The sequence below is a fragment of the Anolis sagrei genome, chromosome X (assembly GCF_037176765.1).
Source record: "Anolis sagrei isolate rAnoSag1 chromosome X, rAnoSag1.mat, whole genome shotgun sequence".
Taxonomy (NCBI): Eukaryota; Metazoa; Chordata; class Lepidosauria; order Squamata; family Dactyloidae; genus Anolis; species Anolis sagrei.
In genome coordinates, this window is record NC_090034.1 from 39093087 (window position 1) to 39112465 (window position 19379).

Genomic DNA, 19379 nt, shown 5'->3' on the forward strand with positions numbered 1-19379 from the left:
TTCTAGAACCCACTTTTTGACTGATAGTTGAAGCAGTGCTTCTTGTAAGTCAGAGCACAGTCTAAGGTAACTCCCATGTATGTTGGTGTTCTGCAATGCTCCAGTGGGATTCCTTCCCAGGTAATCCTTCTTGTAATGAAATCAGGGCATTTAGTGGCTATTGTTGTTGCTGTGAAATACTTGAGAGCTCCTTTTTGTAGATAGTTATCTTAGCTTGACCACTATGGAGTTGTGATCCGAGAATGTCTTAGGCAAATCACATCAATTTTGGAAAAAATATATTTTTTTTGGTCGTATCAGGAGCGACTTGAGAAACTGCAAGTTGCTTCTGGTATGAGAGAATTGGCCGTCTACAAGGACGTTGCCCAGGGGATGCCCAGATGATTTTTGATGTTTTTATCATCCTTGTGGGAGGCTTCTCTCATGTCCCCGCATGAGGAGCAGGAGCTGATAGAGGGAGCTCATCTGCCTCTCCCTGGATTTGAACCTGCGACCGGTCGGTCTTCAGTCCTGCCGGCACAGGGGTTTAACCGACTGAGCCACCGGGGGCTCGAATTTTGGAAAATCATCTATGTCAGTCTGAGTAAAAGGTATGTTGTCAAAAAATGACCCCCCCCCCCCAAAAAAAAGAGAGAGAATAGATTAATACAACTTCTGCAGCTGCAAAGATTCAATGGTCCGATCTTGCACAATGATTAATCTCTGAAACTGCATGGAGCTCGGAAACTCCTAAAAGATTAATCTAATCAGTTGCCAAACCTGAAAAGCCCTGGGAAGGTGGAGAGGAAATGTTTCTCTTGATAATAAGCTAACCCCAAATCCCCCTCCTTAAGAGTTTCAACATAACTCGGAGGCTTTTCCTATATGTAGGGGCTCAGCAGCAGGATGCTAGAGAATTGTCAGATGAGGGGAATTTTTTTTTCACTGAGTCTGCGTGTGATCAGGCTGAAACTCCGGCTGAATTGCAGGCCTTAGATCCAAGAGAAGGGCTGACAATTACAGAGGATGTTTGGGATTCCGTTTCTCCTGGGACTCGGCCTTCAACAGATGAGGAGTTTACCCATGATATCAGATTGGGCCTCCGTGCAGAGGGAGTAAAGGATAGATTAATTAAACGGTCGGAAAGACTCAGTGAGAAGCCCTTGAAAATCCGTGAGAAGTCTTTCAGGCCAAGGTGTCAAATAGATGACTTCATGGCTTCTCTGTAGGGCCTGAGCTTAAATTAAGTGATGTTTTCTTAGAGTCTCCAGAGCAGACATAGAATCAAGTTCCTGGATCAGCTCTCATGCTCATGAATCTCATCTCCTGCGTTTGCCTTTGTTCCTGTGTTTGCCTACGTTCGCCTTGGAAAAGCTACTGTTTTCATGCTTATGGATTTATGCCTATGATCTTGATTTGCTGGATTCCATGTACCTCGCCTTTATGGACTATTGAACTTTGTACATAGGGACTATTTCTATCTTATAGCACCTCCTCTTCAGCTTTTTGGGAATTGCCTTTCCCCCCTTTTGTATATGCTTTTCTAAATAAATTGCTGTACTTAGATACTACTGGACTCTGGTGTGGTGCTGGGCGAAAAAGCGTGACCTCAAGGCTAGAGTGCAACACTATGTCTGGATTCATGGATGTGTTTTATTGATGATACGTGAATTGGGGGGGTGGGGTTCATATATTTATGCAATAGGGATTGGGATGTGCTATTCGAGGGCAGCCACAGACATGCTCCAGGGAACCCAAAAGAACTTAACATTATGTAGTGTATTTTCTTGAGAAACTGTTGGGGTTTGTACATCTGGGAAATTGGTCTGGAAGCTGGGAGGGAATCCCCTCAGGGAAACAGGAAAATATCCTCTTTAAAGATGCAATTAAGATCAGGTTCCGGGACAATAGCCTGGTGTTTAAGAAATATCAAATGTAAACCAAGCCTCAATGGGATTTGTATTGTTCTATATGCTTTCTATTCTGTTATCAAGTCATCCCAGTGTATCAAAGACTGGCTTCTTTTGTGATCTCATATAGTCTATTCACAGACTCTTTGCATCACCTTAAACCATATGATTAAGCTCAAGTTTGGGGAAGACACGCAGACAAATGTCAGCATGCTGGAACAAGCAAAGACCACCAGCACTGAAGCGATGCTCCTCCGCCATCAACTCTGCTGGACTGGCCACATTATCTGAAGCCCAATCACCGTCTTCCAAAGCAGCTACTCTACTCTGAACTCAAGAATGGGAAACAAAATGTTGGTGGACAGGAAAAAAGATTTAAAGATGGGCTTAAAGCCAACTTCAAAAACTGTGGCATAGACACCGAGAACTGGGAAGCCCTGGCCCTTGAGCGCTCTAACTGGAGGTCAGCTGTGACCAGCAGTGCTGGGAAATTCGAAGAGGCACAAATGGAGAGCAAAAGGGAGAAATGTGCCAAGAAGAAGGTGCATCAAGTAAACCTTGACTGGGACCGCCTTCTATCTGGAAACCAATGTCCTCACTGTGAGAGAACATGTGCATCAAGAATAGGGCTCCACAGCTACCTACGGACCCACCACCAAGACATCACACTGGAAGACCATCATCCTCGAGCTATGAAAGATCGTTTAAGTAAGGGCAGTACTCTGAATGGCTCCAACTTCAACAGGACAACTGGAAATTTTCTATTCTTCCCACCATGGGGAAAGCTCCATCCATTTCTAATGTCAATGGGAAAACCCAACCAATAGAAGGTTGGATCCTGACTTGCACACTCCTGAGCCAATCAGAGGAGGGAGTGGCTCTTTTGAATAACTGTCAAAGGGAATAAAATGTCGTGCTCTGTACTGCATGATTATGTCCAATTCCTTGCGAGCACAGACTCTGTATCAGACATCCTTTCAGGCCTGAAAGTAAATCAAACCTATTGCCTTCAAACCTGATCTATGTTTCTTTCGGCTGTCAAGGTAGAACAGCATGCCCAATGATGGAGCCACAGAACTCCTAAAGCAGCTAGCTGATTTCAGAATCAGGTACAGTCTGTGGCATTTCTGCATTTGAATCTCCAAACATCTGTTATGTTCCCATATTATCCATAAAATTAAAAGTGTTTTGAGAGTTTGTCTTGTTCAGCTTTAATAGCTTTTCACGCCCCACCCCCCCCAAGCTTGCAGAATACACCATATAGCAAAAGACAAGGAATTGCTGGATGCATTTTTAAGTTAAAGTCAAGCTGGTGCAGTAGGACGAAATGCCTTCAGGTTTGTGAAAGTGCTTTCACCAAACAGCTTGTGACATGAAGAGTGGCTATTCTGGGATATTTTGGTTCTCGACAAGGTTGGCTTTGCAATACCAGAACATGCTTTTAGGGCCTCAGGAGGTAAAATTCTAAGATTTCCAGCAGCACAGCCACTTGGACAGCTATGCAAAAAGCCATCAGGTAAGAAGTGAAGACAGCCCTGTAGTCAGGATGGGTCAACTATTATTAATAGATGTGTAGAGCTCCCCTTGGCGGAGTGGAGCTTAGCAAGCAGGATTTGGACGTTAGTCATGCTTTAGTGCTGCAGTAAATATATTTTGGTCCACTTTTTAAAGGTTAGAACCATCATTTGAAGGTCTAGCGCATTTATAGTTTACGAAGATGAGTGTAAATCCAGGCGCAAAGGAGCCATGGTGCTGTCAGAAACAGAATCTGAGGGGAGGGGGAAGAGCAGGCAGATTAAACAGGACAATCAGTTACATATTAAAGTGTGTAGCAATGGTGCAGTAGATTAAACTGCTAAGCTGCTGAACTTGTTGACCGAAAGATTGAAGGTTCGAATCCAGGGAGCAGGGTGAGCTCCTGCTGTCATCATCAGCTTTTGCCAACCTAGCAGTTCGAAAACATGCAAATGTGAGTAAACCAATAGGTACCACTCTGGCGGGAAGGTAACAGCGCTCCATGCAGTCATGCCAGCCACATGACCTTGGAGGTGTCTATGGACAATGCCGGCTCTTCGGCTTAAAATGGAGATGAGCACCAGAGTCAGACACGACTGGACTTAATGTCAGGGGAAAACTTTTACCTTTACTTAGTGTACATCACTGAGGGGAGGGTGTAGGTATTACCAATTCATCAATCAAATAAAAGCTTTATATGCTATGCTTGGTTTTGTTGAAAGCCACTTCATGAAGTAACCACTGCAGCTCTCCCTGCTGCAAACAACCTCTCAACTTCTGAGAACCTGCTGGCATATCTGCTTGCCATGTTTTCTGCTTTCTCCAACATTCTTGATGACTTTTGGGAATGTGTAATATGTTTGTTGGAAATAACACAGAGGTCTGACTTCTAGATAGCACTGGTGGGATGCCCTTAACTTTGCCTCCACCCTTGCAGCTCTTGATGCTGCCTGAAAAAAGCCTCCCAGTGGTGAGAAGATGCATTTTCCTTTCTTTTCTTGTAGCATTCTACTACAAGAAGCTGTTTGTGTTCATTTAGATGGTAAAACCTTGGCTGTGGGATCAAGCCTTTGGGACAGTACAATAAGGTTTTTACTCCGCTGATTTGAGATGGCTTAAACAATTGATTTTAAAAGTGGAGATAACTGGTTTTAATGTTTATGTATGTTTATAGTTTATTGTAATAATATAATCATAACTTTAGTTTTATACCCCACCTCCATCTCCCCGAAGGGACTCGGGGTGGCTTACATGGGGCCAAGCCCAATCATCAAGGTTAAAACATAACATATTTAAAATACATAACATCAGTATAAAACAACATAAAACAACATTATAACTGTATAAGAAACAAGCCTCAGAAACAACAACCAATAGCATAATTCAATGTATTGTCCAAGGCTTTCATGACCGGAATCACTGTGCTGTTGTAGGTTTTTTGGGCTGTATGGCCATGTTCTAGAAGCATTCTCTCCTGATGTTTCACCTGCATCCATGGCAGGCATCCTCAGAGGTTGTGAAGTCACAACCTCTGAGGATGCCTGCCATAGATGCAGGTGAAACATCAGGAGAGAATGTTTCTAGAACATGGCCATACAGCCTGAAAAAACTACAACAAGCTAGTATAATTCAAGTCTCATTGTGGGCGGGTTGGTGTACAACAATTTAGGATGTAGGGCTAGTGTATAAAGTGCACAGGTCTTATAGAAGCAATAAGGATAAGAGCAATTTAGGAGGATCATTTTAACTTTAGATACTACGGTAGTAAAGTGCAAGATTTGGGACCTTGCTGGGCCAGCTGTCCAGGGAATTGTCTAATCAAACGCACAATGGAACATACACATTTTTAGATCTCTACAAAACATGGATAGGGAGGATGCTAGCCTAATCTCCTTAGGGTGGGAGTTCCAGACCCGAGGGGCAACAACTGAGAAGGCCCTTTCTCTCGTGTGGATTCATAAGGGAAGATGCAGTCACGAAGATAGGCAAGTCCCCAACCATTTAGAGCTTTATAGGTGATAACCTGCATCTTGAATTGGGACCGGAAACTTATCGGCAGCCAGTGGAGCTGTTTAAACAGGGGGTTGACCACTTGTTGTAACTTGCTCCAGTTAACAATCTGGCCACCGATCTTTGCACCAACTGAAGTTTCCAGGCCGTCTTCAAGGGCAACCCCATGTACAGTGCATTACAGTAATCCAAACTTGAGGTAACTAAGGTGTGGACCACCATGGCCAAGTCAGACTTCTTGAAGTACAGTCACGGCTAGCGTACAAGTTTTAACTGTGCGAAGGCCCTCACAAGCCACCCCAGACACCTAAGCATCAAGTGTCAGTGCTGAGTCCAGGAGGACCCCAGACTGCGGACTGTGTCTTCAGCGAGAGTGTAACCCCATCGAGCACAGGTTGCCACCCTACACCCCGATCGGGTTTAGAGTAGGTATTGTATGTTTCGGCATTGAATGTTTGCCGTATATATGTTGCGCTCCACCCTGAGTCCCCTCAGGATGAGACGGGCGGGATATAAATGTTTCAAATAAATAAAAAAAGAAATTCCCAGAATAACTAAATTTATGTCCTGGATGACAAAAGACAGGTTTCTTTGGGGGAAATGGAATGGTTCCAGGTTCTCAAGATATACTCCTCAAATCATGCATCACGTTGAGTGTAAGGTTTTATTTAGGCATTAAAAATCCCATCTTTGATCTCTACTAACTCACATTTGACTTTTATCTATGAATTGCTTTGAGAACAACTTTTGGTTGGAGACTGGCACCACTCCTCTTGGACCACTACTACTACCATCAGTGCTATGTTTTGTTGTGTTTTTCTGTCTTATTTATAAATCCCTTCTTTTAAAATATCTCCCTAACCCCTTTCCTTTCACTGTTCAATTTCCAATTTCTCTGGACAACCTAGAAATTCCTAGAAAGGTTTTTTTTTTTTTTGGTAAAAAGAAGCTTTTTTATCTGCATTTTTCTTCTTTCACAGGGGAGGACTTACTATAGTAGTTCATCCATATCTGGAGTGTCACAGCTTCCCAACTAAACCCTGACCTGTGGGTAACTCAAGGAGCAACTTCAGTTTCCAGAAGACACACAGTGCAAATTTCCTAATGGCTGGTGACCCTCCTGTCACTTACTTTGATGACATCCTCAGCAGAAGATTTGCATTCCACTGATTCTGAGATATCAGTCACGGCACCGTTTTCTTCAATTGAAACCACCTTGATGGGAACAGCTACTGTCTTCCCTGTGAGGATTGCAGTGTTGAGGATTTCTGTATCCTGTGACATAATTAAAACAAAAAGAGAAATACATGTAATCACAAATACACACATTTGAAAAGAGACCCGGAGAGATCATTAGCATGCCTGCAACAAACCTATGGAGCTTCTAAAAAGAAATTGTTGTTGCTGTGTGCCCCCTGCACTCCAAAACAAGGTTTGGCACTCATATGTACTCTGTCTCTTATGTTTCTAACACATTGCTTAAAACTCCAACTTAAGAAGACAGATATTTAAAGTAAACAAGTACTACGACGATGGCATAATCATGTTTCTGCACTGACCTGCATTACGTGAGTCTAGTTTCAACCTGCAGTAAATGGCAGTGTAGACGGGGCCTGAGTGTTGTAGTCTGGTCACAGTCTGAGTGCTCAGAGGATGAGGAAGGGGGTGCTGGGATGGAGACTGGGAGGCCAAGGGAGGATGGAAGTGGCTTGGAGGGAGTTGTTTTGTATTCTCATGGTGGAGAAAGCGATATCAGTTCTTATGAGAATCTGACGGAGGTGCAGTCTGAAAGGGATGTGGGAGGTTAATGTTTTTCCAGATCAAGTCACCTTGAACTCCAAAGGCAAAATGTTAAACAAAGACAGACTAGGTTTTCTCAGTGGCTTGGAGATAAGGGGGAAAAAAAGCAGATGTGTGCAAAGTGATGTCATGGGAGGAATTGAGGCTTTAAAGTAGTTTCTTCTGGTACAATCTTTTCTGAGAGCAACAGAGGTTATGATCATCTGGGGAGGCCCGGCTCTCTGTCCTGCCTCTGTTGCAAGTGCGGTTGGCAAGGATGAGAGACAGGGCCTTCTCAGTGGTGGCTCCTCAGCTCTGGAATTCCCTCCCAAGTGAGATTAGATCAGAGCTCTCCTACTGACCTTTAGAAAGAGAACAAAGATGTGGTCATGAGATCAAGCCTTTGTCTAATAAATAATGCAGTACAAAGAATAATTAAGGAACATGTGCAATGACAATTCGGAATGGCTATGGTATATGATTTCTGGATCATGGGATTTTAATGTTTATACAAGGATGACTTTATGCTTTGTCTGAATGTTTAAATTTTATGTATGTCTTATGTTTAATGGTCTTAATTGATTTTAAGTCCATAGTTATATGTAGTAACTAGCTGTCCCCTGCCACGCTTTGCTGTGGCCCAGTCTGTTGATCTGAAAAATAAAGTAATGAGAAAGTGTTGGTTTTTATTTCTTTATGCTTCTGGGTAAACAGTATTTCTTGCTGTTTCTTTGTCAGTGTTGATGTGGGGAGTGTCTGGTTTGCCCACCCTGGAACATGGAACATCTATGGCTGGATGGCTCTTTGTCAGAAGGATTTGATTACATTTTTTTTTTTTGCCCTGATGAAGGGAGTTGAATTGGATGGCCTTAAGTATTTTCTGTTGGTCATGGGGGTTCTGTGTGGGAAGTTTGCCCCGATTCTGTCATTGGTGGGGTTCAGAATGCTCTTTGATTGTAGGTGAACTATAAATCTCAGCAGCTACTACTCCCAAATGTCAAGATCTGTTTTCCCCAAACTCCATCTGTGTGCATATTTGGGTATATTGAGTGCTTGTGCCAAGTTTGGTCCAGATCCATCATTGTTTGAGTCCACAGTGTCTAAATATCCAATGCCCACCAAACCCTTCCAGTATTTTCTGTTGGTCATGGGAGTTCTATGTGCCAAGTTTGGTTCAATTCCATCGTTGATGGAGTTCAGAATGCTCTCTGATTGTGGGTGAACTATAAATCCAAGCAACTACAACTCCCAAATGATAAAATCATAATTTTTGAGTGATAGTCACTCCTTGTGTTGTGAGACATTTTGTTGCCAAATTTGGTGTGATTTCATTCATTGGTTCTTTTGTTTTTAAGGTACTCATTACGCACAGAGCATTTTTATATATATAGATTAGTTATTATGATATCTTTGTGCACTGTATGTTGGCATTGAATTTTTGCCATTAGTATGTTGTAAACCACCTTGAGTCTCTCCGGGGTGAAAAAGACGGTATATAAATACAGTAAATAATAATAATAATAATAATAATAATAATAATAATAATGTTGAATTCAAGGGGAAAACAGCTCTCAGTTCCTGTTCTTAGGTTTTGTTTCATGTATCCAAGCTTTCAAGTTTGTTCCTGTTTCTAGATCCAGTGTGGATTAGGCTGCCTGCCTTGGATTCCTGCTATCATGTTTATGGATTAATTATGAAGACTGTGTTTTAAATGGATTTTGGGTTTCTGATATTCTTTTGGAATGGCTTTTTGAACTTTGGTGCTTTGTTTATAAAATGACTGATTTCTTTACATATTCATCTTGTAATAAACTATTTGGACATAGTGTGGTGTTTGGTGGAAAAGGTGGTTCAGGGCTCAAGTGCAACACTGAGGAACAAACAGTTATCTGCCACACTAAAACAGCCTCAGGAATACTAGTCACAGGAACCTGAAAAGCACAAATCCAGCTGTCAGTTAATCTTTCAAAATACTTCTGATCTAAACCAAGAGCCAATTGTTTTTGAAGAAATTCTGCCCTCCCCTTCTACAATACGTTGCTTCAATTTTGTTCAAGAACTTCAAAGTTTCCTGGAAGCACCTTTCAACTTCCTGCCCTACAAAAGGATAAGAGCATTCCTTAAAAACAGCAATAGAGGTCAAAGGGATGAATTTTTATTGACTTAAATAAAAATCAAAGGATGTCCAATGGCTTATTTTGGGGTTTTTTTCTGTTTGAAAATCATACACTTCTCCTACCATATCATACCCAACCCCAGATCTTAAGATGCTTTGTATTCAGTTTCATCTCCTCCGTTGAAGAACAAAAAGAGGTGAATAAGTTATTTAGGGAAACTGTGTGATTGTTCAAGTTCTCAGTGATGACTAGGACATCTTAAATGTCCCGACATTAGGATTTCTATGAAATTGTACTGAGGGAAGTGTGAGACATTTTTGAGCCTATGAGAATTCCAATATATTGGAAGTCGTATCATTGCAATTACCAATGGAGTTTGAAGATGCATTGTATGCACATATCAGCATTTCTGGAACCCACGGATGGAGAGTTACAAGATGAAGGGAAAGGAATGGGTGTAGCATATCTCAATTTCAGGAAGGCCTTTCAGAAAGGTCTCATAATGAAGCTAATAAAATGTGGGCTAGACCATAGCATCTACTATGGTTGCAACCTCACTTGGGGTCTCTTAACTAGTTGTGTGCATTTGGCATAAACATTGATTCGTTTTGTGTCCCGGCTTTTGGTGGGGTCCTCAATCTGTTCCTACTGAGCCTCCTGAAATTGGGAGTGCAGATATTTGTTTTTGGTTTTCAGGTGTCAAAATATTGATTTTCTTTCAGCCCATTATTGGGGGGAGGGGAGTTCCCACCCAGTCTCCCCTTCCCAGCACACACTTTTGGATGGGGTTTGCCTCACCTTCATCTGAGGAGTCAAAGGGTTCCCTGGCTGGGGCTGAAGACCCATTGTGTTTGCTGCCTGTGGTCTTGCTCCACAACCCAAAGCAAAGGCGCAAAGCACTTGGACCTGCAAGGCCCTGCACCTGAGCGCTGAGTAAGCAGCGCTCCTTACTCGGTGCTCGGCTGCAGGCCCTGGCAGGCCTGGGCACGTAGGCTCAAAGTACCCGGACCTGCAAGGGCGTGCACCCAAGTGCCAAGTAAGCAGTGTTCCTTACTCGGCACTTGCCTGCAGGCCCTGGCATGGCAATCAATCTGGAAAGCAGGCTTGGAGTCAGTATCTGCTCCTGCCTGCCTTTTGTATTGAGTTTATTTTCATTCCAGGAGACGCCTTCTCATTCTGTGCCATCCGAATAGATGAAATGAAATGAAAAAAAATTGTGTACTTTCCATCTAGTGGCTGTTTTAGACATTTCCATGTTAGCAATAACATGGAGCAAATGCTTTAGCTGTACTCTATTAAAAAAAGGGAAACCAGACTGCCTTGTTTAACAAGCCTTGCAAATGCTGATCTTACTTGATGGCTATCATTTCAGTTTCAGAAATGCTTCCCTCCAAATTTTGGTTAAGAAATACTGAGTTAGATTCATACACCCATGAGCTGAGTGCTCTTGGGCAGCTGATTGTTGTTCCACCTGGGTCTGTTGGCTGGCAGCCGCTTCTGCTTCTGGGGCTGACTCTGTGCATGCCCCCTCCCCCACCATGCCGCCTCTGGGGGAGAGGAGGAAGAAGGCAGAGAAGGACACGGTAAAAAGACCTGCCCTCCCTCTGCTGCCTTGGTGCTTGCCACCCACCACCTGCCAGCACAGGAGGAGTGCAACCTGCTGCCCACCACTCACCACCTGATGCCAGCTGCTGGCCCATCAGGAGCACCTGCCTGCTATAAGCCAGCAGGGACGCTAAGTTATGAGCTGGGGCTACAGAGGCCAGCAGCACCCACCAGGGGGCCAGTTCCCATCCCTCACCAGGGAGAAGTTTATTGTAGGTAGCTCCACCCAACTCCATGGCCAGAGAGAATGACCAATCACCACACCTCTGGCCACTCCTACCTGGGGAAGACCAGAGATACAGCCAACCTCTACCAGACACGGCCATCAGATAGAGATCAAATCACAGCACCCCACACAATCCTAGAGACCTCAGAGCACAACCCAAGTCTCCACCGTTGGAGAGCCTAGTCCACCACCTACAGGCTTCTGTGAAGACCCTGCAGCTCCAAAGCCTGAAGACACCCCTAATTTTTGTGAGCTAATGAACCACTTAGAAGACATCAACAGGAAAGTGGACCCTTTATATCATATTGTAAACCTTGTTCTCAAAGACACTCTAAAACATGGGACTACAGGTGAGGGAGGGGATGTCTGGTAATGATTATCCATCCAACAACTCTTCAAGGTACTTCAAAGGTCATCTAACCTGGGATTATATAATCCATCTAACATGAGATTATATAATCACTGCAGATACAAGTGAAATAAGCAGAAAAGATCCATCATTACATCTCAAAGGACAGAACATTTACTGATGTTCATTCCTATCCATAGATGATGATGATGATGATGATATCTTTATTTGTACGTTGCTCCATCTCCCCAAGTGACTCGGTGTGGCTCACAGCATAAATAAATACGTAAAATAAAATAGACAATAATAGCACATCAAGAAATCTAAAAACAAACAAGGTAAGTTAAAACATATGCATCATTAACAATAAAATTATAAACATTAGTTAAAACACTGTCCTTCCTATTTATTAAAAGGGGCCTACTAATTGAATCTGCTGTATCCATGTAAACAGGGGTCTTATCCACATGACAGTGTTGGCTAATCATTGTCAAATGCCTGTTGAAACAGCCATGTCTTCAAATCCCTCCTAAATGCTGTAAGGGTAGTTGCTTGTCTGCTCTCCCTGGGAAGGGTGTTCCAGAGCCGGGGGCCACTATTGAGAAGGTCCTCTCCCTTGTCTCCACTAGCCTTGCTTGTGATTGGGGGGGAATGAGAGGAGGGCATCCCCAGCTGACCGTAAGGCCTGAACTGGTTCATAAGGGGAGATGTAGTTGCGTAAATAGGCAGGACCTGAACTGTGCAGAGATTTACAGGTAATAACCTGCACTCTGAATTGGGCACGGAAGCAAATAGGCAGCCAGTGAAGTTGCTTCAGAAGGGCGGTCATATGTACTCTATATCTTGCCCCCATCAGCAGCCCGGCTGCCAATCTTTGTGTTAGTTAGAGCTTCCAGGCCGTCTTCATAGGCAGCCCCAGATAGAGTGCATTGGAGTAATCCATACACAATGTAACTAAGGCATGGGCCACCGTGGCCAGATCTGACTTTTTGAGGTATGGTCACAGTTGGTGCACAAGCTTTAATTGTGCATGGGCCCTCCCAGCCACCGCCAACACCTGAGCTTCAAGCATCAGTGCTGAGTCCAGGAGGACCCCCAAACTGCGAACCTGTGTCATCAGGGGGGAGTGTTACCCCATCGAGAACAGGTTGCCAGCCTATATCCTGATCGGCCTCATGACTGACCAGAAGGACCCCTGTTTTGTCTGGATTTAACTTCAGTTTGTTAGCCCTCATCCAGCCCTTCACAGCTGCCAGGCACCGGTCCAGGACTCGGGGAGCTTCCCTGGATAAAAGTGGAAACGAGTAATAGAGTTGTTTGCCATCTGTACTGGTGACACTGAACTCCAAAATTCTGGTTGACCTCACACAGCAGTTTCATGGAGATATTGAAAAGCATGGGGGATAAAATAGAGCCTTGCGGGACCCGACAAGGCAATGGCCAGGGATCCGAGCAGGTATCCCCCAGCACCACCATCTGAGTCTGGCCCTCCAGGAACGAGCAGTGCCAGTCCAGTGCAATGATCCCAAGACCCATCCAAGAGTGCCAGTCCAGAAGGATACCATGGTCAATGGTATCAAAAGCCACTGAGAGATCCAGGAGAACTAACAGGGACACACTCCACCTGTCTAGTATAGGTGGAATTGGTCAATCACACTTTAAAAAAATATAGCTTCCTTTCTATCCCCGCTTTACTGAAATGAGTTCAAGGCAGCATGCATGGATCTGCGTAAAATAATATGAACTAATATGAGTTGCATGTATTGTCAAGAAGGTGCATTGTGAATGTTTCGCAAGAGAGGCAGGGAAGGACCGAGGGAGAAAGACAGTGTCTACTTGTCTTTTATCATATCTCTAATTAAGACATTCCAATCCTCTCCCTCTTAGCTAATGGGTTCATTAGAGAAACCTGCAAATGAATGGATTTATTTTGATAAATTACTTTGGGGTTTTGAATCTGGGAGGAAAGAAATCAAAGGCATGGTTTCTTGTGCTAATGGCTTGCTGAAATTTTAAAATCTTTCCCCCAATATTTTCTTTCACGTTCTTATCACATAAAAAACCCAGCATTCAACCTTCAGGAATAGCCACTTTTAGGGCACTCATTAAGACGTATGTATAATGGCTGTCATTAGCATCATTAGAGATGACTGGCATTCATTGGGGCTGGGTAACTATCGTACCAGCTCTGCCAGGATATGGATGCAGGAAGTTCATCTCTGTCAAAATAAATTATGATTGATTAGCCTAGAAACTGTCCGAGCTCATAAATCATAGAGTGATCCAACCAGTGGATTCAGACAAACATATGCACACTTATTCCCTTCACTGATGGGAATCATTGGCCTGCATATATTGGACTTTCAGTTAGTCATCTTGCTGGGTCTGAGGCTACTGTCTGACCTCAACTGTAGGGCAGATTGTTTCAGAGGAAAAGAATCCTATAACAAAACCCATATCTACAGAAGAGGAAGGGCAGCCTGAGGAGTCCCATCACAAACATGTTTCACATGGGGTCCTAATTAACTACAGTAGAGTCTGCTTATCCAACATAAACAGGCCGGCAGAATGTTGGATAAGCAAAAATGTTGGATAATAAGGAGGGATTAAGGAAAAGCTTATTAAACGTCAAATTACATTATGATTACATTATGATTTTCCAAATTAAGCACCAAAACATCATGTTTTACAACAAACCAACAGAAAAAGCAGTTCAATACACGGTAGTAATTACTGTATTTATGAATTTAACACCAAAACAGACAAGGGCTCTTTCTTTCTCCCACCCTGGACTGCGTTGGATAATACAGAAAGTTGGATAAGGGAAAGTTGCATAACCGAGACTCTACTGTACTTTAGTCATATTCCAAGCCCTGCTTTGGTTCTGGTTCTCTTCCTTTGACCTGTGCCATAGAGGGCTGAAATAAGCCATACTGAGGTAACATTTAAGAAGCATTAACCCACCTATGTTATAAGTAAAACGGAAATGTGAAAGACTGTGCTTGAAAGCTTGAGAGTGCTCCTGGATCCATCTCTCCAAATGTCAGTTCAAACAAATGCAACGGCTAGGAGGGCTTATTATAAGTTTCAGCTGTTATGCCAGCTGCGCCCTTTCCTAGAATCGGAAGACCTAAAGATGGTAGTGGTTACCTCAAGGTTTGGACTTCTGTAATGCACCACACATTGGGCTACCTCTGTCCCAAGTTCAGAAACCCCTATTAGTTCAAAATATGGCAGCCAGATTGATACATCTAGGCGTGAGCATACTACACCTATATGAAAGTCACTCCACTGGTTGCCAATTAGTTTCTGGGCAAATTACGAAGTATTGGTTCTTCCCTTTAAAGCCCTACATGATTTAGGTTCAGGTTACCTACAGGATGGCCTTCTCCCATATAATCCGCCCCATACATTTCTCTCAGGGACATTTACTTCAACCAGCCAGAACTGATAACTGTCACCCAGAGGACCTTTTCATTGGTTGCCCTTAGACTGTGGAATGCCTTGCAAGAAGAGATTCGACAGCTGAATGAGCTGTCGGACTTTCATACAGAATTAAAGACCTATCTCTTCTGGCAGGTCTATCCAGTGCATATTAGCCTATGAATTTAAACTCATATTTTATTGGTATGGATTTTAAAAATGTGTTTTAATTTTATGCCTGGTGGTGGTGGTAGTAGTAGTAGTAGTAGTAGTAGTAGTAGTAATCAACTTCGTGTATAAACCAAGGGCAGATTTTGGGGCCAAAATTGTGGATTTTGATATGACCCATGGCTATGTCAAAGCTCATTCCATGGAGAAGGGAAGGTAGCATCTCTGGGGCAGTTCCAGACAGCGGTAAAGTCTGCGCCAACCCATGTTAAAAAAAAACTCAGGTTGGGACAAATTGTAGTCCACACACCAGCCTGAAAAATGCACACTTTTGTGGCTGGGTGTCTAGATGCCCTTCACGAACCTTCAGAAGGAGGCGGGAGCGATTTTCCTCCTCCCCTCTTCTCCTAGAACATCATTCCTAAGTGCTAGGAGAGGGCTAGTAGAAGGGAAATGTTGGTCCCTTAAGTTATTTTATTTTTGTACACTTAAGGGGGGTTGGTGAGGGGGTTGGTGTTCTCACGGTTTTCTAGGCTGACTCAGCCCAGAAAAACACAATAGGTAGGGCTGCCTGGACTGCCCTCCCAGAAGTCCAGGATTTTTGAGGAGGTAGTCCAGACATCGGCCATAGTGTGTGTTGACCTGCGCCTTTCAAGAATTACCTTCAAGAATTACCATTATCAAATTACCTCAGCACAAAGCAGGGTTTTCCTGCTTTGTGCCGAAAGCATTCCTGATTGCCAAAAGGATTCCTGAGTGTCATTTGGAAACCATCCCACTAATATCTGGAAGGATGTGTGTTTTATGCCTTGTCTGGATGGGCCCTGGGCCTACTAGCATGCAAAAACTCTTGTCAAATACCCGACTGAAAAATCTCTGGTTCCAAGTGAAAGCATAGTGAAGTTATAACACAAACTTTGGAGTTCAAATTGCAAAGTTCCTCGTATAGGCAAGAAGCCTGCTTGAAGCAGATGTGAATTAATTAATTCCCAAACACTCCCAATGTACAAAGGGGAGCACAATTATTTCATGCAAATAGATAATTAACAGGCGAAAACATTAAGAAGCATTTTCTTGCTTGTTTCCCTAATGACTCCATAGGCTTCATGTATATATTAGTATAAACACAAAATTCCGCTCCTCCCTTTAATTTGATCCCATGCAGGAAAAATGATGCTTTTAAAAAGTGAATGAGTTAAGTCTTCAACCCGGCTCCCTGAAGAGTCAACAATTCCACTATAGTTCCTAGAAGCATAATTTGTACCTATCCAAAACTCCCAAAGCAAATTATTCCATAACATTTAAAAGCTGATTCCCTGGATACCTCTATGTCCATGCTGCTTTCAACAAGATCAAAAATTCTATATATTACTTTCCCCCAATACTTACTTTCCCCCACTTCTGCTCGAAAACTTCATGATTATAACTAGTCTTCACTGTTGCGTTTTTTGATGACAGTATCTCTTCCCATAGTTCCAGGTATTGACTGGAATCCTGTTGGATAGGGCCTTTCCATTTGATTCCTTTGATAACCCAGGTTATCAAGGCAGATAATCCACAATATCTGCTTTGAACTGAGTTATCTGAGTCCACACTGCCATATAATCCAGTTCAATTTTATACAGCTGTGAGGAAGGGGCATTAGTCTCAACTAGACTAAGGTAGAGGTAAAGATTTCCCCTTTACCTTTACCTTAGTCGGGTCTGACTATGGGGGTGCTTTGTTCGTAGACCACCTCCTAGGTCATGTGACCAGCATGCCTGCATGGAGCGCTGTTACCTTCCTGCTGGAGCAGTACATATTGATCTACTCACATTTTGAATGTTTTCAAACTGTTAGGTTGGCAGAAGCTGAGACTAACAGAAGGTGCTCAACCCATCCTGTGGATTCAAACTGCCGACCTTCTGGTCAGAAGGTTCGGTTTAACCTGCTGCGCCACCGTGGCCCCTGATACTCAACTAGACTAGATCCATTCAAAACATAGGTAAACCCCCTTTGATCTAATGAGTCTACTTTTGGTAGAACTAGCAACAGAATTCAGGCTGTGATCTTTAAAATTAAAAGTAGGTAAAGGTTTTCCCCTGACATTAAGTCCAGTCATGTCCAACTCTGGGGGTTGGTGCTCATCTCCATTTCTAAGCCAAAGAGCCAGCGTTGTCCATAGACACCTCCAAGGTCATGTGGCTGGCATGACTGCAGGGAACGCCATTACCTTCCCGCTGGGGTGATACCTATTGATCTGCTCACATTTGCATGTTTTCAAACTGCTAGGTTGGCAGAAGCTGGGGCTGACAACAGGATTAGAACCTGCGACTTTTTGGTCAACAAGTTCAGCAGCTCAGCCGTTTAACCCACTGCGCCACCGGGGATTCCACAAGAAATAGAATGGACCTCATATCCATAAATATACTCACACCTTTGTTATCACACTGATTCTATGATTCTGGCAACTGATTGTGTTGACAAATACTTCCTGAGATCTTAAATTCTTGAACAGTAAGATGATAACCGATCCATTACTAATACAGGAACAGAATCGATGTTAAACTGCAGTGAAACTGTGAAGCAAAATTGCCAACTTTAGATCTGATTAAAAGGTGTTACCAGGAGAATTCAGATTGTATAGAGACACTACAATCATTATGCAGATTGTCAGGCATCCTGTGTAGAGAGGAGACTGAAAGGGTGAGAGAGAGAACGATAGAGAACAGGAGAGACAACATCACTACAATTCATTTGGATTTAAGCCTTTGTTTCAAGCCGTGGTGACCAGCATTCACCCTTTGGGTTTCTGAACTGAATTTAGGAGTTGAGGAAATAAACGTGTAGCTTTCCACCTAGTGGTTGTTTTTAGACATTTACATCAATCCAGGACGAAAAAGGAGAAACAAACGAGTATATCCTGCCACTTGAGGCTACAAACTAAGCACGGTATGAAACGTTGTCAGCATGGCATGAAAAACGTTGAAGATGTTCTACATCCCACAGTTTCAGATATCAGCCAAGATGTAATTCTTTATGTAAAGTTAAACAGGCACGTCCATCTCATTCGTCTGCAAATTGGCTTTTCTCTTCAATAATTGGTAAAACAATATGTATACCAAAAATGTTTTAAAATAAATTTCTTTATTATTTATTTACAGTAAAATTTTGATTTGTAATAATAATAATAATAATAATAATAATAATAATAATAATAATACTTTATTTGTATGCCCTGAAAGGACTCTGGGTGGATTCCAGCATATACAGACATATACAGATAGAAGGCAAACATTCAATGTCTCGAAACAATGAAACACAGATACACAGATAAAGGTAAAGGCTTCCTCTTTCATCTCCAGCTCTGGGGGTGGTGCTCATCTCCCGCCATTTCCATTTCAAAGCCAAAGAGCCTGCATTGTCCATAGACACCTCCTGGGTCATGTGGCTGGCGTGACTGCATGGAGCACCATTTATCTTCCCACTGGAGTGGTACCTATTGATCTACTCACATTTACATGTTTTTGAACTGCTAGGTTGGCAGGAGCTGGGACTAACAGCAGGCGCTCATCCTGTCCCATGGATTCAAACCGCCAACCTTCTGGTCAGCAAGTTTAGAAGCTCAACAGTTTAACCTGTTGCACCACCACAGCCCTTTGTATACCTATTTTATATACCCGCATCTCATAGAAATTTCTTGGATGAAAAGTGGCCGAGTGTAAGAAAAAGTAAGGAAATCTGTTTTACATTATACCCCTTCAGATATTTTTTTAAAAGTGCTGTTATGTCATCTGTCAGTCTTTGCCTTGGTTTTTAAATCTTTGATTGTCTTGGATGTCATTCTGAGAAAACATTTTTGATTGCTAAAATGGAGTTTTTCAACCTGAGGGTCGGGACCCCGGGGGGGGGGGTCATGAGGGGGTGCCAGAGGGGTCACTAAAGACCATCCGGAAACACAGTATTTTCTGTTGGTCATGGAGGTTCTGTGTGGAAAGTTTGCCCCAATTCTATCATTGGTGGGGTCCAGAATGCTATTTAATTGTAGGTGAACTATAAATCCCAGCAACTACAACTCCCAAATGTCAAATCTTTTTCCCCAAAACCTCACCAGTGTTCACATTTGGACATATTGAGTATTTGTGCCAAGTTTGGTCCAGATCTATCGTTGTTTGAGTCCACAGTGCTCTCTGGATGTAAGTGAACTACAACTCCAAAACTCAAGATCAATACCCACCAAACCCTTCCAGCATTTTCTGTTGGCCATGCAAGTTCTGTATGCCAAGTTTGGTTCAATTCCATCATTGGTGACATTCAGA

The 19379-nt window shown here is 43.0% G+C and overlaps 1 protein-coding gene across 1 annotated transcript in view; it reads right to left on the reverse strand.

Annotated features, from left to right (window-relative positions):
• Positions 1–19379, reverse strand: part of TMEM132C (transmembrane protein 132C) — a 270374-nt gene that overhangs the window by 21558 nt on the left and 229437 nt on the right. Inside the window, exon 5 of the mRNA XM_060785593.2 lies at positions 6546–6689. Within this exon, the coding sequence (XP_060641576.2) occupies positions 6546–6689 (144 nt within the window). The remainder of the gene's footprint in view (positions 1–6545; positions 6690–19379) is intronic.